Raw genomic sequence first — 24,737 nt, 5'->3', positions numbered from 1 at the left:
GTTGTATGGCGGGTCTGACTAGTCATTTTTTACAAATATTTTGTTTAATGATTCAATAGCAGTCGGTCAGAAATGTCTCAAATGTGCATTGTTGTAAACAGGAACCATTTTTAATCAAATTTAATTAGTCATTGGAATGGGTGTTTTGTTAATAATGTCGTAAAATAAGTTTTAAGTCAAACCTAAAACTCTTAGGGAAACTGGTCAATCACATTTTTGAAAATGTCTAAAGTGGTGCTCAAAATTGCACATTATTAATAAATATTAGTTTATGTTTTTAAGTCGAATCCACAGAAGATTCACAAAAATATGTTGAGCTGATATAGTCAAACAATGTTTGGGCAAAGAGCACTGCCTCTTGTCCTTGCTCTACTGTTACGGTTTCGTGGGGAATTTCTTTTTCTGGGTAAAGTCCTTTAAAGTTCCGATATTTCAGCTTTTCCAATTTTTTGGCGTAGTCCATAAGCGTCTGGTCCTTAAGGTCGTATGCCAGGATGGTGGGACTCGTCATGTAGTTCACCGTCCGGTTGTTAAAAAGTTTGACATATGCCGCCTTCAACACCTTTTCCGCAGACTAGAGCGGTTTGTTAGGAAAGACAAACCTGACAGGCAATAAAGGCCATCCACTCAAATGACCCTGTTCTACTAAAATCAAGACATGCCGCGGTCTCCAAATCAGCCTTAGCCTGTCTCATCCACATTTGAGATTTTTCTTCTTCCACCGGCTCGTCGGTCGTTGAAGTCTCCTTTGATGTTTCCGAAGCCTGACTTGATGGTTTCCAAGTCTCTTTTGACTGTGCTGAAGTTTTTTTTGGCGGTTCTGAGGTCTCCTTTGAAGGTGTCGAGGATTCCTTTTCTTTGGCTTTTTTTCGTATTGAGTCATAAAAACTATCCCAATCAGAATGCCCCATAAATTCCCAAACATTTTTTTTGGATTCGTCGAAAAGACAAGATGTCTCCACTTCCGAATTGATAAGTTTAAACACAGCTGTTGACAGTTCTGTATCGTTTGGGTTTTTGTCGGGATGCCATCGCAACATTAATTTTTTGATATTTTTTTTTCTTTCTTCCAAGCTTTTCTGTTTTAAGTCAGAGATTTGATTTTTTATTTCAGACTCAACTTTCACGTATTCCTGGATAAATTTCATATTCTTTATATCTGAGTCCCCACCCCCTTTCACTTCCTGATGTAAGCTATTGAAATAAGTAGTTGGGACCGACTCCTCAGACGGGAACACGTCATTAGTCGTCTGTTCATCGAAGTCGTGTTCTTGACGTGTTTCTTCGGGTAAAGTGAAGTCTGAGGGTTGTGTACTTCGAAATATTTTAAAAAGATTTTGCACAGAAACATGTGCCACATCCGTTGAGAGAGGCCCAATTTTAAGTTTGTACAAGTCTTGAGTGACCGGATTACAATCGAGAATGATTTTTCCATATACGACACTTTTTTGCCCCTTCATGTACCCCACATATTCGTCCACGTGGAATTGTCTCTGATTGGCGTATAGGTACCCGTGTTGGGAAGATGGAATTGGAGTCCCTGGAGACGGAAGAACAGAAGGGAGACACAGACTTTCTTCTTCCGTCGGGACGAGCATAGAATCGAGTTCCCGGGTAATTTCATATGAAGGACAGGAGAGGATATGCACAAGTCTGTCTTTCTGACACGCCAAATAACCATTGCAAATGCGGTCGAGAATTGTGGAAATTGTCATTAGTGCTCGATTTTCTGACGAAACACGATTTTTGACGTAGATTACTCCCGACGGGCGTGCAGTGTTCGGAGGTTGGTAAAAACAGTCGCACTGATGTTCACTCTCTGGAATGATTTCTTTATCAAAGAGGAGATATGTCGTTATGTAGAAAAGCGGGATTATTTCGACCGAGCAAATGCGGTCCAGGAATAACTCAATCTGTTCCGCGCTGATCGTATAGTTTGACTCGTATGCGGCAGCTATCATCAATCGACTCACCCCCGAATGAAATGAGTCGTCCCTCAGTCGAATCCGCACTGTGGCGGGAAAGAGTTCGTCAGCAGATTTAGGTTTAAGATTCAGACAACTTGAATCAATGATCTCTTTAGCCACATGAGATAATAACTTTGGTCTCCACTGTTCCGGAATTCGGCCAATAGCATCTGTAAACGAATCGTCGTCCATTTGACACTCAGAGTGACTTACCAGCAAAAAGGAGTCCACGCCGCATATCCGAGAGAGCAGATCACAGTTGTCCGGGAACACGACCTTACTTGAGGCCAAGAGAACCCCAGTCCTGCAAGGGAGAAACAAATCTTCTGTAATATTCCTTATTGACTGGGTTGGACGGCGGACGAGTTCCATGAGGAGTCCTTTAGTGGATTGCATGATAAAACGCAGTTCGTTGGCATTGAGAGGTGACTGGTCCTGCTTTTCTGCGAATTGTTTGTTGATTTTAATAAATGTGTCAATGTCCGGTAGATTGGCAACCCCGATGATATTCAAAATAGTTTTTAGGTCGTAAAAAATATAGTTCAAAGTTTCCATGAGAAACGGAATTTCAGACGTTTGATTGATATTGAAAAAAACCATTTTCGGATTTAGGAAGGACCCCGAATTGGTCGGGATGATTTGTAACCCACAAAGAGTCTCCACACAATCAGAGTCCAACTCTGACTTTGATAGATATGAAAAATTGTCGTGAATTATGGGAATCAACTTAGCGAATATATTCTCGTTTTGGGTACTTGCAATGTTATTAGCAATGTTTGACAGATTCTTGACAACTGTGGTGGGCAATACATCGAACTGAACTCCAGCAAGGGTCAGAAAAGTACGGGTCTGTGAAGTGGGAAATATCCAATGTGGGAGGATTGGACACTCAGTCCAGCAAATAGACCCACGCGAAGATAACACACTTCCTCTTAGACACATCGGGGTTGGTTGGGTATTAGAGCTGAACAAATCAAATGGACTATTTATGTCGGATAGAATGAACTCAAAAGTGGATATTTTGTTGATGTCTTGCTCAGTACAAAAATCCAGACAGCAATAAAACGCGCTTTTGGAAAGTTCGATCATTTCTTCATGATCGAAATGTGTCTGATTCAACATACAAGACACAGTGGAAATCAAAAATAAAACATTTTCTGAACTCAGTTTCCCTCGAATTGGAAACTTTTCTAATACAACCGACGAATTACAATATTCTTCATTTGGGAAATGCATCGATGGAAGTAGAGTAGAAACACGTTTATAATGTTCATTGTCGGGGACGAATAGTTCACTCGGTCGTCTAAGTTGTTTGTGTTGGTCGTATATTAACGGAGTCGAATCGATTAAGGCTTTCTCTTCATCGGAGACTTGTCCATTCAGAAGGAAATTGGTTATGTAACTTAAATGCTCCATTTGAGTAGAAGGGAACATTTTGGGGAAATTTGGAAGTATCATTTTGACATAGACAGTCGCTTTACTTACATCAATGCAGTTCAATATCTTCAGAAGAGGTTGAAAGTGGAATAATTCAAAACCAAGGAGAGCCACTTCTGAACTACAACACCAAGTCGAGGATTCTGTTGCAGGAATGTCAGTTCCTGAGTAAATGTATGCCAATCGTTTCCCAAGCATGCAAATAGAGCCATCAAAAAGAGGGAATATTGCGTGGCCTAACAAAAGAGTGCGAGCCTGGTCACAGTCCTCTTTTTTGGCGAGGCTGAGAAGATAGGAAATATGTCCGAGCAATGGGACAAGTTGTTGGTAAGTGGGAGTAGACCTCTCAATTAGTTTCAGGAAGTTTTCAAAATAGGACAGGTCGTCAACCGAGTGGACCAACTGGGAAAAGGACCACAAGTCAGAACATGGTTTGGCAAGTTGGCTAATTCCAGAGTTCTCAATAAACTCTTTTACTGACTCGTTCGTTTCTTCGGGAATTATAAAAATCTCCGAATGATCTGAAATGCTCAAAAAGTGTTTTTCCATTTTGTTATCCAAGTTTTTGATTAAAACAGGCACAATAGGCAGACGGTCAATATTGCGAAATTCTGCAGTGAATAAATTAATTAGTGCGTCCTTATCGTTCACATCGACTTTCTTTGAATAATCAATGAAGACACAGTCAATTATATTCCACATTGTCCAAAGTTCGTCGGTGGAGAACGGACTGGTACCTGACCTTTCATGTTTTTTCAAAAGACATAAACTTAGGTCTTCGGGATCAAACTCACGAAATATTTTAGAAAATCTAAACTTTGGATTTGTGTAAATTTCGAGCATTTTTGAATGAACAAACATATTTTGGCAATCTCCAAACAGTTCGTTGTACTCAAACAAATATTTGGGCATTTGGTAGTCTGCGATCTGCATTGTGGAATCTGCGGTAAACATAAAAGGAGTTCCGCACAAGTCAACTTTACATTGACTTTGAGAAATGAAATAATTTAGAATATTTGACAAATCCGTCACAATTTTATTCTCTGAAGAAAGATCCAATACCGGCATTTCAGGATACTTTTCAAAATATTTCAGAATATTCTCGAATGTAAAACATCTATTTTGGAGAATTTTCTTTGGAAGGTCATTTTTCATACAACTCGTGACATTTATCAAGTGAACTCCCCAACTGTCCAAAGAATTCTGAAGAATAGAAAAATTGTCCAAATTTTGGTTTAAATCGTAAAAAAATAAAGCCCGAGACGATATAAACTCGACTTGTTTTCTCTCCTGGTTCAAATATGGGAAATATGCAACAGAATCAACCAAAAAATTGTAGAAATCAGATAGGAATTCTTCAGTGCAGTCGTCATCCACAAAATAACAATTGTCGACAGTGGGAAAATATCGCCAATAATCACGAGTCAAGTCACTTGTGAGACATACACGAGTTCTGATCTCATCCATTATCAGCAGATACGCGTCCACAGTCAAACTTAGAGCAGTCATTTTTTCCGAGCCAAGATAAGTTGCCTCGAAATCTTCATCGACAGTCATTCCACCAATCAGTATCCTTGCGGGAGATAAACTTGAATTCTTAATCTGACAATAGTTGGTCTCATAATTCACTGCCACATTTATGTGGGGAAATGATTCGTTTCTGTTTTGCTGATTGGTGTGTTTGGAATAAACTTTGGAATCAGTTCCGTGCATAGAACAACATAGCCACGAGTAATTGGAAATACGTTGGTTGGTGAGAGTTACAGACACTGCATAAGTGCAATAGTCCTTGCTTATTAGAGACCTGTTTCCGCTGTAGTATTCATTTCGGTCTTTGCTGAGTCGACTGCAGTACCTTTCGTAAGATTTTGAATCGGGAGTATTGAAAGTAGCAGAGACAGAATATAAATCACTCAAATTGCCGTCAATGTCGATACAGTCAACAGAAACGACCTGAATTGGTTCCATTAAAATGATTTTCTCAACAACTATGTCTCGGAACTCGTCTAAGGCAATCCTGACCATTTGAATATTTTCGTCTGAATTTAATCGAAAACGGATAAATGTTGTGGGAAATGTGCAAGGCAAGCCAATATCAAATATATCTAGTAGTTTCGGGTAATATTTATTCAACAGTGCAGTGTTCTTGTATTTTTTGATAACTCTACTGGTGATTTCTCCATCTTTAAATAAATATTCTATAGTAAAAAAAGACCAATCATTTCCGTCGACCGAATACACCGAAACAAAATGGAACAATTCTAGAGAACAAGAAAGCCCAGTCTTTTCTTGATTATGGATTTGAGTTAGTTTCAATTTCTCTAGGAAATCGGTTATTTGGGGATCTGTAATCACTCTATTCACGCGAAAGTACAAACATGGATCCAAAAGCTTCCCACAGTCATCCAAAAAGTTTTCAGGGAAATGATTACGACAGTCAAGTCTGACAAAAATGTTGGAACATTTCATTTGTGCAAAATATGACATTAATCTTTTCAAGAACACAATGAAGTGCTGAGTTTCCGATTTGGATTTCAAATTGATTAACCCGCGGGGAACTGCACAACTGAACATCTCCAATTGAAAAATATCGGCACTCTTCTTTTTAACGCCCAGGGAGTTAGCAATCGATAAATGGATCATTTTATGAAGGAGTGGGTTTGAAGAGTGATATATACGTGGACAGTCGTCAAATAAAATACAAGAACTTGGGACAAGGTGCCCAGTCGTGTCGGGCAATGGAATTGGCCCATTCACTATTTGATACTCGACTGGATCAATTCGAAGCAAAATTAGTTCATTTACCAACTCGGAAATGAACCTCACAACATGCTCAAGTTTGTTTTTTGTCAATTTCTGTCCACTCGCTTCTACAAGGCGTAGAACTTGCAAGTAATCCTGGTCCCCGAAGTTTGTTTTGATATTGAAATTGAGCAAAAAATCTTTATATTTAGTCAAATAGCTTCCGACAACGTTGTAAATAAAGGGCGGGAAACTAGTCACCCTTCCAGTAAACAAAAGACATTGAGGCAACAAGAACTCTCCCTTGAAGTAAACCCATGGAGTGTCTTTTAGCTTGTCGAATAACGAAGGGTTGTAGGAAGCGGCCAGGAATGCGTAAATCCTGTCAGCCTCCTGCTCTACTGGATCCACTGAGCTCGGAATATTTGACTGAGCAATTTTTTTCAATTCCAATAAGTTCTGAATTACCATTTCTGGAGACGGAACATTCAAATTTAAATAAAGAAAGTTGGTCAGTTCCACGTTTTTCAACGCCGGGACAAGTTCAAGATCAACCACTGGAACTACCCGCGAAATACAATACTCGTAAACAGGAAGGAATGCTTGATTCGAACTAACAAAATCGGGACACTGAAGATTAGCGATATTCTTGACTGGTATTATTGGGGCCAAACAAATAGTTTGTCGAATGCTTTTTGGGCATTCAACATTTAACGTTATGTTGTGCATAATTTGATTGAGCATTTTGGAAACTTCGTTTGCTTTTTTTATTTTCAGTCGAATCGAACAAATAAATTCCAATCTGTCTGTGTCCCATAACCCGTCGGTCTCTTCCACTGAGGATAACTTTCCTTTTTGAGCTAACTTTAGACTGAGGATGGGGTCCTTCAAGTTTTTTGGTGCTTCTAGTCTTATTTTATCCCTCATGACTGGAATGCACGGAATTGTCTCCAAATGAGACGCCAAGTCGGCGGAAAGTGTGGTCAAAGCATAAATCACAAGTTCATTTCGAAGCTCCGCGTCTATTTCATGCAAGGAGGGAATAAAGATGTCGCGATAGAGGCGCTGAATGCTGAAAATATAATTCCATTTCGAATTCTTGAAGACTGCTTCTTTTACGTTCTGAACAATCAGTTTTGGAATATTTCTGACGACGTGTCGATTAGTGATGTTCTCATAGGCAGAAATTATATTTTCGTAAAAAGGACAGTCGTAAACTGAGTCGTCGAATATTGAAATCCCCGCCGAAGTTGGACCAACTCCCCAAAATACCAAATTTTTCGCGGAAACGTCAGAAAACAGTTTTTCATAGACACAACTCGTCATCAGGCGATGTTTGTTGTCCAAGTTATTGTTGGTAGGCCAGAAAAAAAAATAATGGTTACTCTTGGACAGAGAGCCGATATATTCCAGGAAAATAAAATATGCATTGCTCAGAGAATCAGTGAAGATGTCATTAGACATGGCCGCGTGTTCTGGAATGCTATGAATCACGTTGTTTTCTGTAGTCATCAATGCAGCATACAAGCAAACGGGTAGTCCATTCTTCTCACTTTTCAGAGAAGAGAAAATCGTGTCTTCACTCTTGGATTTATTTTGATTGGTGGCAGTGACTTCACTGAAAGGAACTCCCACACAACCCACAGAAAACATTTTCTTGAAGTCGACCATCACTGTACGAATCGAAACCGCACACAACCATTCGCCAATATTTTTAATATTGGAAAATCCAACTAATTTGCTTCCCAACTTGGTGATTACTCCTTTGAAGTCAAACATTGAAATAGCGACAATATTTTCTTCTTCGTCAAAACTGCCTTTAGACTGGTACAACGATATGATTTGACGGACTGGAGATTTTAATTTACTTAAAGGCACAAGTATTTCCTTATTTTTTGTCCTCAAGGTAGGTTGCATGACTGAGGAGATGTATTTTGTAAGATTAAAGACAATTTCCGACTTGTGAATGCTGTCAGAACAATTGTAATACATTGACGTTGAATATATCACATCCAGGTACAACATTGCTTTGACAGACAATTTTATAATGTTTTGAAAGAGTAATGAAATCACTTTTTTGAGGCCAGAATTTTCATGAATTCTATTTTCCAGTGGACAAAATATCAAAGTCCCAGAGTTAGATATATCATTCCTATTTTTGTGCTCTGAATCTGACTTGAAAAAGACAAATATATCTTCGAGGACGGTGATCTCGGGAGTTATTTCCAGGTTCTTTTCGGAATAGCAGAAATCGTGGAAAAACATTTTGTTTCCACTTGCGACGAAAATTGTTTGTGATAATTTTTTAAGAAAATGAATCATTTCAAAATTGCTGCATGGAATCGCAGAACTGTAATATATCCAAAGTGACTCACATTTTGGAAAAAGATGATTTATAAATCCCAAGGACTTGCTAATCTTTCTGTCGTACACGATCTTAATCGTCGACGAGCCGCAGTATTCAGCCAGGCGGAAGATCTGTCTGGAGATATGGCGAATACTGTCTTTGTCAATGCGAGAAGTAGTTTTTACAAATCTTTCCAAGTCCAATTGTTGTAGAAGTTTGTCGGGAAATTGTGAGTGTAGAGCAAATGAGGGACTCGGACTAGTCCGTCCTTCGATAAACTCTTTAACACTCACAAGAGTGATTTTCCCCGAGACATTTGACTCCACGGGGACCAGAAGCTGTTCCCTTTCCACGACACTTTCTGGAGGAGTATGGTCGATCAAGTCCTGCAGTGAAGAAAATATAAGAGATAAATCAGTCTGGACTTGGAGAATGTTAAACGACTTGTTGGAATATTTATTTTTTATGTATTCTGAAAATGCATGTACAGTCTCTTTGTACATAACCGCATTCTTCCGCAAAATGGTTGTGAAAGGACTTAAAAACGTGGTCAGATACAAACAGTGTGTCTTCGAGTCAACAAAATGGTAACCATTCCACAACCAATTTTTCGGAAAGTGTTTCGAACAGTCAATCAAACCGTTTTGGATATGCGAAATCAACTTTGTATAGTAAATTGTGATGTAATCTTCAAAAATGTCTGATTCAACCACGCCTTGAAGGTTTATAATGTTTTGGTAGTGTTCGAATATTCTTTCAAATGGAGGAAACGTGTCAATGGACAATAAGAATGCCAATTCTGGAGAGAAATCAAAAATGTGCACTCCCAACACACTCCCAACAAAATACGAATATTTCTCCTGTTGGAGACTGCATGGAGCATACAGTCGATTTTCATCCCCTCCGTGCCAAAGCAGAGCCGACGGATACTTCGAAGGGCGGTGGTTTGCATGTCTCAACCACTTGGCTGAAACTAAATAAGTCTGCAGTTCTTGTTTGTCCACTTTCTCAAAAAGCAATTTGGTATTCGATTTCAAAACAAGTAAAGGTTCTCGATTTTCTGGCAGTACAACTCAATTGGGGAGGAGATTGCAGACGAAATTATTTTCACTACGTCCACGGCAGTGATTTTCTCGCGAGTTTTAAATCCAATTTTACGGATACTTTCAATGAAATTGGGTTTGTACTGTCGTTCGTCAATGAAGACGTCCAACCCAGAAAATAGCTGATTCATGAACATGTCATTCGGGTCAATGCACTCGTGGAAACTCAAAGATGACCCTGATTTGGAAATCAACACATTTCTTCGTTTATAATCTAAAAAACGGGGACTGGTACTCTCCAAATCGGACACAGCTCGGCCAACAATTTGGTGTTGGGGATAGACTGGCTCTAAAAACTGTCCCTCACTGACGTCTTTAAATCCAATTATGGAGAGAAATGAAAAAATTTGTTGAGGAATTTTGCGATATCCACGAATGAGAGATTGCAACAGCACATTTTGGAGGTCTTGAGGCAATTTGAGTATTCGGCTTCTAATATATTGGGGATTATTCTTCGAAGCTATTTCTCTGAGTATATCCAATATTCCATCGGGCTGATGAATGAGTCGGGAGGTGACCGAGTTCAGACTCATCAACGTGTCTATTATTGTTCGATCTCGCACTACGACTACTCCGAGCCGGCCCAAGAACAGACAAACGGGGTCGGGAATTGTCTGATTTCCATAAGACGCAGATATAAACGGTTTATTCGAATTGACCGAAACAAAGTGGACTCGGTGTTCCTCGTCGACAAGAGGCACAAACAAAAATCTTGAATAACTTCTGAGTTCAGCGGAGAGATTGGATCGAACATATCTCCACAAAACGTCTAGACACTTGAGAGTATCTCTGCACTGAGCAACATCCATGCAGAAATTTGGAATGTCAAAAAATCGCTGATCGATCAGTTGTTTTGTAAAAGGCAGCAGTTCGGCATTATTGAAAATACTCAGTTGAGTGACACCTTTTAAATCAGAACAAGACAGTGCCTAGAATTGCCACATTGTGTAGGATTTGTTGAATGTCGACGGGAAGAGAGCGATGAACAAACAATTCACTTTTCAGACTGACAAGTTCCGAGTCCAACAAATGCGTGTTGACGTAGACCTTGGCAGTGTTTTCATTCCGACTAAAGGCCGAGAAAGAGTCGTCGTTTAGTGGCAAAAGTCGAATGTCCTCGAGTTCCCTACAATTCAAAGTGGCCATTACCCGAAGAGTTTATCCGAGAGGATAAACCGCAGCAAATGGATCCTTTCCTCACGTGATAAATACTCGAGGGAGGAGGAACGAGAATCGGACGAAGAGATTTCTGGTTGAGTGCGTGTAGTTGAGGTCCGAGTATAATTTTTATTATTTTAAAAATTTTCCCAGGAACCATGGCAATTGGAACTTGGCAATTTTTGGCAATTTTGAGGACGATTGCTTTCATAAGCAGACTACTCTCCACATCAAATATGTGGGCATGCAAGACGTGAGTCCAATAACCACTTTCTTCACGATCAATGTACACAATTGATTTGGAACTGACCATCTTCTTGAGAATAATGGTGGCAATAGTGCCCCATTTGTGATCGTCGGGGAACAAGGCATATATTTGTGACGGAGTGATCACTTTGTGCTCAATAAGATGTGTGATCAAGCCGATATAAGCTTGTGGTATCCAGTCGTGCAAAAGAGAGGCGTTTCGGGCACACGACGAGTTCATTTTATATTTCAATGTAGTCTGAGTGGCAATGTTCAGTTGTAAAGTCTTGGATGTATCATTCACGGAAAAGTTGGCGTGTAGTAGAACTGGAAAGCCCGTGTCGCATCCGGCCTCGTCCTTTATGGACACATAGCGGTACAATGTGGGGACATTCTTCGTGTCAAAGTCAAAGACCTTGACCTTACAACCGGCCCCAACGAAGGGCCTCTTCTCCATCGAGTAAGTAGCCCTAATCCCTCCCAACTCTTCAAGTTCCCCCATAATAAAAACTACAACAAAGTCTTCATGAACTGTTTCAGTCGACCTGACAGTAGTAGACATGCGAATCACGTGCTTGCTTTGAGGGGATGGCTTTGAAAGGAGGTTTTTGATGACTTTTCTCTTTTTCCGAACATCCAAAACTGACCGGTCACTGAGGGACACAGAAAAGCCAAGTCGTGTGTTTTCTTTACTCCCCGTGTAAATCTCCATTACTTCGACTGAGAGAAGGAACAGAATTGCCCGTCCTTCTTCTCGTTCTAGTTCATTCAGCCATTTCTCGATTTGGTGCAATATTCCAGATTTGAGAGCAACTCTGCGTAATCATTGACGCGCTCACTTGAACAGCGTCCCAGGAATATATTCCGAGTCTACTCGAATGTCTGACACCCAACTCATGTTCATGATTGCCCTGAGATCTGTCATTTCTCTGTCTGATATCCTGTCTGTATTGAGTGGAGTACTGCTCTTCACGACGTCTCTTCCACTCCAAATAGTGATGAAATCTACACATCTCACTGATACACTCACTACCTGCTACATTACTGACGAGACTGAAATTCTGACTAATGAACGGCCTATCTTTTCCTTTTAAAGGCGTGTTCTTACAAATCAACCCGAAGGAGTCGATCGAGACATTTATGTAGACATACAATGATGTGTCCTAAGAGAGTCCTTTTTGGGACCAACCTGGGGATATTCTGTACGAAGAAATCTGACAGATGTAGCGTCGACATCTTCGGCAATACAAATAAACTCCTACAAACAATTATCAGATCAGTTATTCCGTTATATAGCTCAAAGTTAATATACCTGCACGAGGTTGTAATTTGGAGGAATCTTGGCTCCCTGATTCCGATAAAATAGGTTGAGGTCGGCCTGACTGGGGAGGGACCTTTCTAGAAATGTCGATTTAATAGTTCAATAAATAAAATTTAATTCGTGGCCCACTTTAATCAGCAACCACGCAGCCACGGAATAATGACCTGCTACTTTGTCGTCTCTCAGTCCATATTTCCAATCGTCCATGCCACCACGTAAAAAACTGCTGGACCGGACGACTCTAAATAGACACGTAACGAGCGCAAACTGCGGTCAGCGATGATAAATGAAATTGGAAACGTGCTATTGAGGGTTCCCTCATTAGCAAACAAGGCATATATTTACTTTGTTTTGTAGGCGGACTGCTCTCTGTCTTTATGATGAAATGGTCTTGCCATGCTTAAACGATAACGCAACTTTCTGTTTATAAAGTAAAACAATTCCGTCCCAATTTTTATATAAATAATTTGTTCTGGAATTTTTCTTTGATCTGGTTTAAATAAAGTCGTCAGGGTAAATAAATAGATCCCCAATCATTATTTTTGATTGATTTTATCGTAGGTATTTGACATTTAAGTACTTGTCATTGCAATATTGATTTCATCGGACACTTATAGATCCTGGGGTGTATTTTTTGTTATATTCCCCCTCACTAGCCTTTACTTGAATTTTTAATCGACACATTTTCTCTTTTTTATACGTAAACTTCAAAAATTACTTAGCAAAAATAATTAAATTGAAAAAGTTTTTGAATTTTAGAAAAATTTCTTAACCAAAATAACAATCTTTGTTGATTTGGTTTCTAATTTAGTCTTATTTTTAAACGTCAAAAGCGGAATGTCACCACCTCGCTAAAAACCTTTTTCCCACGTTGTTGGTGAGAAAATTACTTGATATATGCCAATACAAATTAACAGATTGTTTTAGTTAAAGATAAAATAATTAGAATTGAGTGAATTAGTAAACTTATAGTTTGGCCCGGCAATGGACTGAATGTTCTCTCCATTTGTCTTTCCTGTAGAATCCCTTTCTGCATTTATCGCAGTGGTGGCGAAAATAATTCCCGTGACTCATTAAATGTCTACTGTAAGCTTTCACTGTTAAAGTTTTTCCGCAAATATGACATCTTTTATACTTTTTAGAAAAGTGCAAATGTTTGGCTGTTGAGGGGTCACTTGTGGGGAGTGCCCACCTCGAATGTGAAATCTCAAATGATGAAAGTATGTAATCGAATATGTATTGCCGTACCCAGGCAAAGAACGCTTTCTGTTGCACTTGTAAGTTCATGAACTGATAGAAATGGACGATCGTGTCATCTGTGAATGTTAGCTATCAACAACCGATAGAGGGTATTAAAAAGTGGACGTAGTAAAGTGAATCATAGAATTGACTAGATTGCATTCTTATTTTGTCGTCCCCACATTTAAAAACAGAAGGACGTGTGAGTGACGAGGGTTATATATAAGTCAATGTCATCTATGAAGGTTTGTTATCAGAATACTAATTGAAACAATTCTTATCAACGAAAAAAAATATACAATGTGCATTACTAATTACATCAGTTCTTTTTGATTAGTCGTTTTGTTTAAAATGCATATAAATATTTCGGCATATCGAATTTGAGAGGATTCCTCTGTTTACTACTCTGGGTTTTCATTTCTCTGTTTTATGCCGCGTGATGACGGCTTATTTTTGATTATTTACTGATCCAGGCATCAATAACTTGCAAGATATCTGTGCCGAATATCATTTTCCAGAGATGATGAGGAGGTAATCTTTTTCACACGTAGATTTTCAGACCAAATTAAGAACTGAACCACAATATCGGTTGAATTCTGTGTTCAATTTTGAGTCATCGGCGTTGAGACATCTGGGGTCTTTGGCCGTTTCCTACGCTGTTTGGGGAGAAGAATCGCCAAAAGGAAGGACGACCCGAGAGAGTCCTTTTGGCTTCTTCAACGCCTCTCTACTGCCGTAATCCGCGGCAACTGTTTCGTAATCCTAAACTGCGTAGTCTTAAACAATCTTTCTCCTTTTCTAACTGTTTTTTCCAATAAAATTTAATTAGAAAAAAAATTGGAGTCATGATTATAGGCTTCCTCTTGATTTTATAAAAAGTCGAGAACTCTGAATCATGGCGATTTTCAAAGTGTTTATATGATGTCGAAAAATTATATATCTCGAGTTTTAGATATTTAGAGATTATTTATTCAGGGCAACCTTGAAAAGGTTTGGTTTAAAATTGTATCACGATAGGCCAGAATTATCTAACCAGTTAACTTAGAATGGGATAATTAATGTGCATTATTCGAATAGTATTGATGAACTGAGAACGAATAAAGCATGCAAATTTCAAATTAATTCTACTGAAGGGCAAATTAAAATTAATAATCGATTTAATATTCATCAGTCCTTGTAAACACGGCATGAAAATATGATCAAAGTCTGAATAAATTTTTCCATTAATTATTTAAAGAAAAGAAACGACGAGTGACCTTATGCGCGGTGGGGGATCGATTGTGGAATATGAATTCTTAAAAAGTAATTTGCATTCAGCATTAATCAATGTGCAATGAATATTGACATATTCTTGAATAATTGAAAGATAATCGTATACTTTTTTCATTGATTCAAAAATATATGACTCCGAATACTATCCTTGGCACCATCTGTCTGTAATTAATGGACAATAATTATTTTTAAAAAAGTCATTTTTCAACAAGTCTGCTCTCAGTCAAATTATTTTATCAAAAATTAAAAAAGCATCAAATTTTTTTGGTCTTGTAAGGAATTGGATGCAAACAGACTGATTGATACAAATTGGTGATTAATCCCTTAAATAAACCAATTGGTAGACGCTGACCACGCAAAATATAAATTGCAATACGCCGCGTTTACTGTCAATGCCAACCCTGCTCTTTATTTTCTTGTCGATATTATTTCCTCCTTCCAAAAATAGTAACGGTTAGTCTTGCGCACGTGCGACTATGCATTCGGTCGGTTGTAAATATAGGTGGTAGTAATTGTTATTAAATAAATCTGTGTTCGACAGTCGCCCATTGTCAAATGTACATTATTCATGCGACAGTCGATTCCAGATGTGCGGTTAGATCAGGAAACAGGCCTGTAGTTCTATTCTATTTAATTTCTTTAATTGTCTTTTAGTGACATTGCTGGACTCGCTTAATTCCTTCAGAAGTTTAAGGCCTTCAAATGACTTTAAGGTTTAATGTCAAGGACGAATGTACGATAGTGGTATTTGATGGAACTCGGGGGGAAACAAATCATGTCCAGTTGTGATTTGGGGAGTGAAGACGACACAAATACGTGGCTTGTTAGTCCCCCCATCATGTCTCCGAGCTATAAAATATTCGTGGATACTGCAATCGTGTCAAAAATATGTTTCAAACATTGGGAACAGTGTGTAAAGAAACTGCTATTTTTCATCGTCGACAAAACCGGTAAAAGAACAAGCAGGGTTATCATTGATACCATTGTGGTAGTACAACAACATTCACAGAGGCAGAATTGTGGGAAAGACTGTGGTTGTCACGCACGAGTTCAACTCATTTTCTCCTACTGTCCGACTGGTCGTCGTCAACAAAGTGGGATGTGTTGGCATACATAAAATCAAAATATATTACAAGCAGTGCAATCAGTTTAAAATGTCACTTGCTTACTATCCCTCAGCCATGTCAGCCAATACTCACGTTTGTGTCAAATATATTATTTTCAAGATCTCCGGTCGTTGTATTTCTGGGTCGGTTCCCTCTGATTTGAATCCTTCATATTCCTGCAGTAAAGAAGGAGAGCCCGAAAATATTGTGGGATCCTGTGTCTGCGACAGAGGTTTTGAGATGGACGAAGTGTCAAAGACATGCAAAAGTGAGTACTATTTGCCAATTTTATTTATTGCTGTCATATTTGTCTGCGGCAGAGTCATGGTTTTAGTATGTGGAAATGCTCACTACAAAATGAATAAGGGAAATTTTGGTTGTTCTAAGTGTCCTCCGAATTCTCAATCCCACCCAACTAATCGCTCGAAGTGTCTTTGCGACGAAGGATTCAAGCAAAAACTAGGAGATGAAGGAGCTATGTACTGCATAAGTGAGAACTGCAAACTACTATTGGATAGATACTACCCATGAAAGTCCCTCGTTCAACTTGACTGTCCTTCACAATAAACTCGGCAGCATCGTCATTATTCTGGAGAACGAAGAACGCGACATGTGGCACCTGAAGGACTACAAAGTGCATTGCATAAACAATGATGGAAAGAGACAAGTTTGCCTTGGTCGAAACACGTCCTGCCAATATCCCCAGATATTCAAGTTCCTTTCTTTTATGACGGGTAGGGTTGCACTCTCAAATATTGCTGAAAATGCGACGTCCGAGTTATTTCTGTTGACGGTAATGAAAAGCAAATCCAAACAAGTGATCACTGCCAATCAACTAAGCATAAATCTACGAGTCGGAGAATGTAAAGAATTATGTGTTTAATTCCAGGGGTCTTGCTGGCTATAAAACATGTCACTTTGGCGACCCAGGGAGACGTGTTCATCGAATTGTCAAATTTACATAATATATACAAAATAATCAAAGTCTACGTCTGTCCCATTAACTATGCCTGTGGTCAGCGGGACTATAAATTTGCCACCAAATCCCTGCTACAGCTGACTCTCTGGAATGACGGACAGTACACAATCAAGGTTAATTGGGTCAATACTCAGCCCAGGTCTACGGCATTGCAGAGGGTCGGGCACTCAAGTGGGCTCGGACTGGGTTGGTGGCCGGGTGTGTTGTGTCGGGAGTAGTCGTCCTGGGGGCTCTTTTGTGGACTGGCAAGTATCTTTCTCTCCTAGTTAATGCTTAGAATGTTATATTCACGTGCATCCACTATTCCCTCGGATAGTCAGTGGTACAACTACCCAGACATTCTCTTTGCTGCTTACAGTAGTAGATATATATTTGAGAACATAGAAACCCTGGACAGTCAGTCTTGGAACTGTTCGGATTTAGAAATAGCAAAACAAGTCGAGTCCCTCAGTCAGTACAACATCAATCCACGTGACATTGCCATCGAACAGTGTCTCATTGACGGTGTCTCATCCTCCCTTATCTGAATAGGAGATCGAAGCAAAATATTCCGTGGAAAATACCGAGGGGGGGCATGTTACGACGTGGCAGTAAAGAAAATCAAATCAACCACTTGTTTTGTGAACGAGACATCAATTCTGAGTGAACTAACACACCCGAACATAACAGCATTCGTCGGCACACTTTCCAACACGTCGATAGTCCTCCTGTTCATGCCAAACGAGTCCTTGGATAAGTATTTAATGGTGGGATTGGCTGATTATTTGTGAGAACTGTCCACGACTGTCAATTCTCGGCATGATTGGGGTTTTGTGGGACGTGGCCAACGGAATGGAGTACCTCACTCAGAAGGGAGTGATCCACAGAGTTGGACAGTCAAAATAATTCTCAGGACTTGGCAGCTCGAAATGTTCTTGTGGATGCAAATCGACGGTGCCGGATTTCGGACTTTGGACTGGCACGGCGATTGAAGGACTCCTCTGACCATCTCGTCATTAAAAACGACAAAATTCCTGTCAAGTGGACAGCTCCTGAGTGTTTTGAGAACTACTGCTTCAGTTCCATGTCCGATGTGTGGTCATTTGGAGTGCTGTCCTGGGAAGTACTGTCAGTGGGGGACAGTCCGTACTTTGACTGGTCTAATATATGTGTGATGAGACTTGTCAGTCATGGATACAGACTTCCCCCTCCTGTGGTTGTTTTCCTCTTATTTATCGCCAGAACTGTCCCAAAATTGTCTACAAAATGATTGGGCACTGTTGGAGTCCCAATCCGACTGACAGACCTTCTTTCCGAACACTTTTGTCACTCCTGGATGGAATACAGTACGAAGGCATTGACCAAGTTTATAACCAGTTTAGTCCTACAATATGCACTCTTAGATTTGTCGACACTCCAACAAATACTTTTCTCCCCAAGGAAATGGAGTTTTGGGAGTTTTTGTGGACTGTCAATTTGGAGACCTACTGTGACACATTCACAGCCAATGACATCACGACAGTCGAGCAGGCAATATTGGTGAGACTAGTCTTAGCTGGCCTTGCTGACTGACGGGGACTGGGAGTGTATGGGCATAGGCGGCTGCACAATTGACAGAGTGAGGACGGCAGTTGTCGAGTATACAAAAAGTGACATATATTCACATTTTTAAAGTCTATTTTTACTCTCAGTTTGTGTATTACTTAGCAATTTGAGGCTAGATCAATTGACAACAAATTTGTTATCGTGGTTCTGACCACATCCGTGGAATATTTACAAACATTTTTCAATAAGTTTTTACAAAATAAATATTTTCACTTATATTTATGTTTTTATTGTATTTAAAAAATTATAAAATAAATATAGCAAATGTTGAATAACAATCAATAATTGATTGATAGAAGTAATTTTATTTACAGTGATTGTTTCGAATGTCAAATTCAATTCCTCTGAGAGAAGTACGAAAGGAAGAAAAGGACAAGTTCCTTATAAGAGAAGACACAGTCGACTACCTCAGAGTAAGCCCCCCCTCTATTCTAGAAAGTGGAGACCCTCTTTGTGCAGAACTCGGGGGCCATTCCCATCGGCACAATCCGAAACACCCTGAAAGCCCCCAACCTCAAAAACCAACTCAGCCGACGACAGAAAGCACAAATTCTGCTGGCCACAGACAAAAACAAAGACCAGAAAATAAGCTACCAAGAACTGAGAGAAATTGTACTTATATACCCCGATTGGGCAGCTGACCAAATGTGAGGACAATGTGGACTACAGGACACTCAGCACAGTGGACAAGCTGACATATCTGGCTGTGAGTTCAGTGGGACTGCCGGGCCAGGCGGAGAACTACTTGGAGTACTACCACTGCTCTCCCCCTCCCCTCTTCATGTTCCTGATTAGTCTGATCGAGGTATTTGTGTGGGTGACACAGATTGCCATATTCGTGTACTACGCGGTCACCCTGCAGGACACTCCCTTTGCTGTGAGTGGCAATAAGGGGGGAGTTGCCCCCACCACTCCACTCATTTGGGTGCCCGATCGTAGGTATGAGGCCTGGAGGTTTATTTCCTACATGCTCCTCCACTCGGGGTATATATATGTCCTCAGCAGGTATTCTCATGTGGTCTTCAATGTGGTCTATCAACTGCTGTATGGGATTCCTCTCGAAATGGTCCACCAGTGGAGGATTATTGTGATATACTTTGTGGGAGTGCTGGCCGGGTCGTGTGCTCACTCCATTCTGGATGGTCACCCTCTGGTGGGGGCCAGTGGAGGGGGGTATTCTCTCCTGGGGGCACATTTGGCCAATGTTATTATGGTAGTGTTCCCGCCTAATGTAGAATTGGCGGGAAATGAATGCGTATAATAAATATGGACTGCTGAGACTGTTGATGAGTGGGTACTTCAGGGTGGTCGTCCTGGGAGTGCTAAGTTGAGTAGTCCTCACCAGCCTAGTCATCTCCGACATTTCCGTGTCTGTCACTCGCTTTTATACTGATCCTAATTCGGGGCAGGGACATGTGGGGCACTTGGGGGGGTTCATTTCTGGTAGGGGTGGGTGTTATTGTAGGGGTGTTGATGGGTATTCTTCTCCTTGACTTGAATCAACTTCCCTGGGAGGCTTTGCTTAAGAAGGTGGCTGCCACTATTCTTATTGCATTCGCCATTGTGGTCGTCCTTTATAACTCCCTCTCCGACTCATTTCCCCCCACTGATTGGCGTCCCTGCTGTCCTTCCTGGCTTTAATATTTTAATCATTTATTCACTTTATTTTCTAGTCTTTTTTGTGGAATAAGCTTAGTTGAAATTAATATATTTGGAAATGAATAAGTTTTATTTAAACATAATTATTATTAAAGCGTGTAATAAATAGTACTTCCGGAATGTCTAGTGGGCTGCGTCGGACAACAGCAAATCCAATGGATATGGATTTAGAATCAGTGATTCAGTCTAAAAGAGGACGATTCGGTGGCCTTCGGAGAGGGAACTATCGAGGCCGACAAACCTTTAACTCTGCTTCATGGAGAATGCCCCCAATCAATTCAAACAAAACCATCCCCGGGCAGTTGGTGGTGAAAAACTTGCACTACGGAGTCAGTGAAGATGATTTGAACGTATCTCAAAAACTCAATTTCTCCCACTTCAGACTTTATTCTCTGAAATAGGCGAGGTCATTCGAGTGGAAATTCACTTTGACCGAGCAGGACGGTCTCTCGGGGAGGCCAACGTCTTTTTCTCAGACCCCTCGTCTGTGGACTATGCAGTGAGGAAATACGACAATGTCCCTCTGGATGGTTCCCAGTCCTCCTGACCCTCCAAGGACTCAACATGCAGCTCAGTGTGGGTGCTCGGGATGAATTTGTGGGTCCCAGTTCCGTCAACGGGTTTGGAGGATTCTCCAGGTTGGCTGGTTTGCAGTCATTTGAGTAGAGGGGGGTATGTGAGGGGACGTGGAAGGAGTTTTGGGGGGAAGAGAGGTAGATTTGGTGGAAGGAAGAGGGCAAGTCTGGAGGAATTGGACGTCCAGTTGGATAATTATCGGAATCAGGTTTCTGGTGGTTCTTTCTAATAACTCTTTTTTTTGTCTTTGATTAATGTGTTGACGGGTGTCTTTTGTAGTGATGAGTCAGTCAAGTTTAGTGGGTAGTTCACTAGTCCGATTGATGTGTTAGCCTCAAGGTGTATTTAAGACAGTTTGCTGTGGATGCGTAATGAAGATTCGAATAAAGTGAGCTTTTTACCGTTTTCTGTTATGGTAGATTTATGTTCCATCTGAGCTCATTTTTGGATATTTGCGTTATTGTTTAGCAAATGTATTTCCGCAGTCAAACTCTACAAATGACACACTTTTGCATACGGATTACAATAGCCATTTTAAATGACTTGAACGTGCTTAGGACCGATTAACTAGTGTCCAATTCATTCACATGAAACTCTTCTTCATATAGGCTCGCAAAGTTTTCATTTGAATAATTGTTACTACCACAAAAATGTGCACTAGCGAAGAGCTGTACCAACATTTATATGCTTGGCTTAAATGCTAGCACACGTCTCTCCTACCCCTCATAGCGTATATTTTATCACTAGTAAAGCCAGTAAACGCTACAGCGCCATCTATTTTTAAGGCCAGTTAATTCGACAAGTAAATTACAAATTTTCGATTCAAAAAAGAATTGTCAAACTCACTTTGACGGTCTGACATTGTGCAATTTCCAACTTTTAATTCAAAATATAGGCATATTAAAGATCGTCAAGGCTCACAAACATCACAATCCTGCATTAATAAGCAAAAAAGTAGAATGGCGATGGAGACAAATGGCCAGCGCCAATATTTTTTCAAGTTCAACGCATATAATTGATTGTCCCTTTAAAGTCTTTAAAATCCCCATACCCTGGTCAAGAGAAAGTAATTCACGACAATCAACAAGCTGTACGATTTCTGATTTTTGTCGACGGGAAATTTTAGGTGCGCACTATATTCGATTATTGGGTTTTTCCAGATGTTTTGGCCCCAAATTACTTTCGTTTTATTTTCGAGCTATCAAACCACCAATCTCTTTCGAAACTCTCATTGAGAAGAATACAAAAGGGCATCAATGGTATAAAGGAACGATCGCCCTCAAACGATCTTGTGTGGGCTCAAGAAGCAGCACAGAGCGAAGCTGAGAGCAATGATCAAATTCGTCGGGATCACCTAGTTAGTTTTTCTTTCTTTGGTTAACGTGGTCTTTGGAATAAATTTTGATTTGATTTGATTGCGCGTTAAAATTGAGAAAATACGTATTTACACACTTATTAGAGAATTCGATTTGTATGGTCACTTTCTCATATGAACTGACACTTTTCGTGGTATCCTGCATGGGTTTAGTCAAGCACCTTAACAATGCGTTTGGTTCATCTCACAGCCCCAGTAATTATTACCATAATTGGCCCACTTGGAACTTTAATTACACATGTCGTGTTTAAAGTTAGAAAATAGTATTCGCCCATTTTAAAAAAGAAAGAATTCTAGAAATAAATGTCAATTGCAGCTACAATCCGATTTAACCAATCAAGATTATTAAGTAAAAAATTAGATAATCAGGAATACGGATGTAAAATTACAATAATTTAATTACATAGCCCTGGTAACATCATCAATAATCAGCTGTCATTGGCACATCGGGATTCTGAAAGCTAATCAATACTAATTGTGCGCGAGAAACATTTTTTATTCTAATCAACACATTAATTCTCATAAATATGCATTCTTGAATTACATCGGAAAATTTCATTTGAAACAACATAAGTTTATATGAATCTTTTACAAAATCAAAATGTTGAGAGTATGATAGAAAGTAATATTTCAGCGGAAAGAAATCAAGTCATTGTGTTAAGAAGATAAATGCGGTTTATTTTAAGAAAACACAAAAGAACTTCAAGATAATTAATCGGACAAAACAATTACGAGACGGATATTGACGATGCTGACAACTACGAATTAGCCATAATTAAAACAAAACTAGTGTGGTCATAATTTACACGTATTTTAAACAAATTCCAAAACAGATTAAATAGGTACTTAAAAAGAGAAAATAATGAAAAACAGACACGTAGACTAATTACAGAATTTTATGACCAATTGAATATAAAATATCATTTCTTAAAAGGAAATAATTAAGTTTCAACAAAAAAACAATTAAATAGCAGTTAAGTCAACTAGTGGCTTTAGATTTACGTTCCTTTACAGTTTTCTTTGTGGCCGGTTTTTTTACAGCAGTCGCCTTTTTAGAGACAGCCTTGTTTTCACTAGTCTTCTTTACGGCTGGTTTCTTCGCAGGCACGTCTTTTTTTGCTATGGAGACTTTAACTGGCGATTTATCGACAGCTGGCTCTGTTTTAGCGACTACTTTCTTGGATTTGACAGCCTTAACTTTCGGACTGGCAGCTTTTTTAGAAGCCGTTGCTTTTTTTGTTTTAGTTGCTTTTCCTTCGCTAAAGATATTAAACAGCTTGACAACCTTTCAGCTTTATTATTAAGAGATTGGAGTCTCTTTGCCTTCCGCTCTGCTTTTTTAGCGAGAAGAGAATCGGGGAAGCAAAATGATCCAGTGGCACCGACACCCTTACAAACTCAAAAAATAGAGCGTACAGATATTCTGAAAAACTGTCCACTCTCAATGGAGGAATTAATAACGCGCTTTATAGCAACATTAGTCCTCTTGTCATTATCCCCAACGTTATAATTGTTTTTGATATATATAAGAACACTGGCACGGGTGGCCGGTTTGTCATCTGGAAAAGATTTCATGGCGGCAAGTATCATATTGATATATGTGGGATGCGATTTCTTTGAAACCTTTTTTACAATTTGAGTAGAATCAGTGTTCTTGACATCAGAAACCATATTAATAAAAATCACACAAAGTAGTGTATATTGTACAGTCGGCTCTTTGTGGTATAAGCACCCAATGAATGTCCAGTAATATTTCGCTAAATGATTTACTCAATGCTTTAGTTATTATTAATCTTAGGAAATAGCAAATTTCTTTTTATTAAACAGTCCAATCGTGATGAAATTTGAAATGGAGATTCTACAAACCTTCACTCGTGGTTTCCTTAAAAAATTTCTTTATTTTGTTCATTATTTGGCCATTAATATGTCATTACACATATGCTTAGTTTGTCAGAATACATTTTTAAATATATCAACTATGCTATATTTTTATCATCAGAAAATACAACTACGATGTAAATATATCCTTTATATATTCTCTAAACTTTTTATTTGAGTAAAAAAATCTTTAAATTTCGATATTTATGGCTAGTTTTTGATTAACTGCAAATATTTATGTTTCCTCTACAGTTGATATATTATGATATTTTTGCTGCAGTATTAATAGACACGTATTTGGATAATACACTCATCTACTTTGAGAAAGTTCATCTTCTGTATATCTGATTTTTTGACGTATTTCATTTCTCTAAAAAATGTAGTTACTTGTCAAAAATAGCATATAAATAATATTCACAAATTTATTTTAAAAGTTCAAGTCTCATAAATAACGTAATCTAATAATTAAGATTTTTATTCCATTTTAGGGAAAATACTGTAAATTCCTAACATCTTTTTTGACATTAAGGAAACTGACTTTTTGAGTAATTTTTTGTCTAATTATTAGGAAAATCTATATTTATGTACTCCCGGTTTCTACTTTTAAACAAAAGTGAAAACTATTCAAACAAATTTTGTTCAAAAGAAAGCGGTTTTAAGCTTTTCTATTTAAATATACTATATTGTTAAATTTTAATGCTGTAAAGTTTACAGCAGGATACAATCAAATTTTTACAACAGAAACACC

General features: G+C 39.1%; 2 protein-coding genes across 2 annotated transcripts; one reads left to right on the top strand and one right to left on the bottom strand.

Annotated features, from left to right (window-relative positions):
- Positions 1–307: 307 nt before the first annotated feature.
- LOC118761195 (sacsin-like) lies at positions 308–1,496 on the bottom strand. The gene has a single exon (XM_036498917.1). It carries the CDS (start codon positions 1,458–1,460, stop codon positions 588–590), a length of 873 nt encoding a protein of 290 aa, XP_036354810.1. The 5' UTR covers positions 1,461–1,496; the 3' UTR covers positions 308–587.
- Positions 1,497–20,279: 18,783 nt separating this feature from the next.
- LOC115228328 (THO complex subunit 4B-like) lies at positions 20,280–20,707 on the top strand. Its single transcript, XM_029798933.1, has 2 exons — positions 20,280–20,510; positions 20,543–20,707. The coding sequence occupies exons 1-2, from the start codon at positions 20,280–20,282 to the stop codon at positions 20,705–20,707; spliced, it is 396 nt and encodes a 131-aa protein (XP_029654793.1).
- Positions 20,708–24,737: the final 4,030 nt, after the last annotated feature.

Source organism: Octopus sinensis, unplaced genomic scaffold (genome assembly GCF_006345805.1).
Source record: "Octopus sinensis unplaced genomic scaffold, ASM634580v1 Contig10331, whole genome shotgun sequence".
In the NCBI taxonomy this organism is placed as follows: Eukaryota; Metazoa; Mollusca; class Cephalopoda; order Octopoda; family Octopodidae; genus Octopus; species Octopus sinensis.
This window is presented reverse-complemented; position numbering and strand designations above follow the sequence as displayed.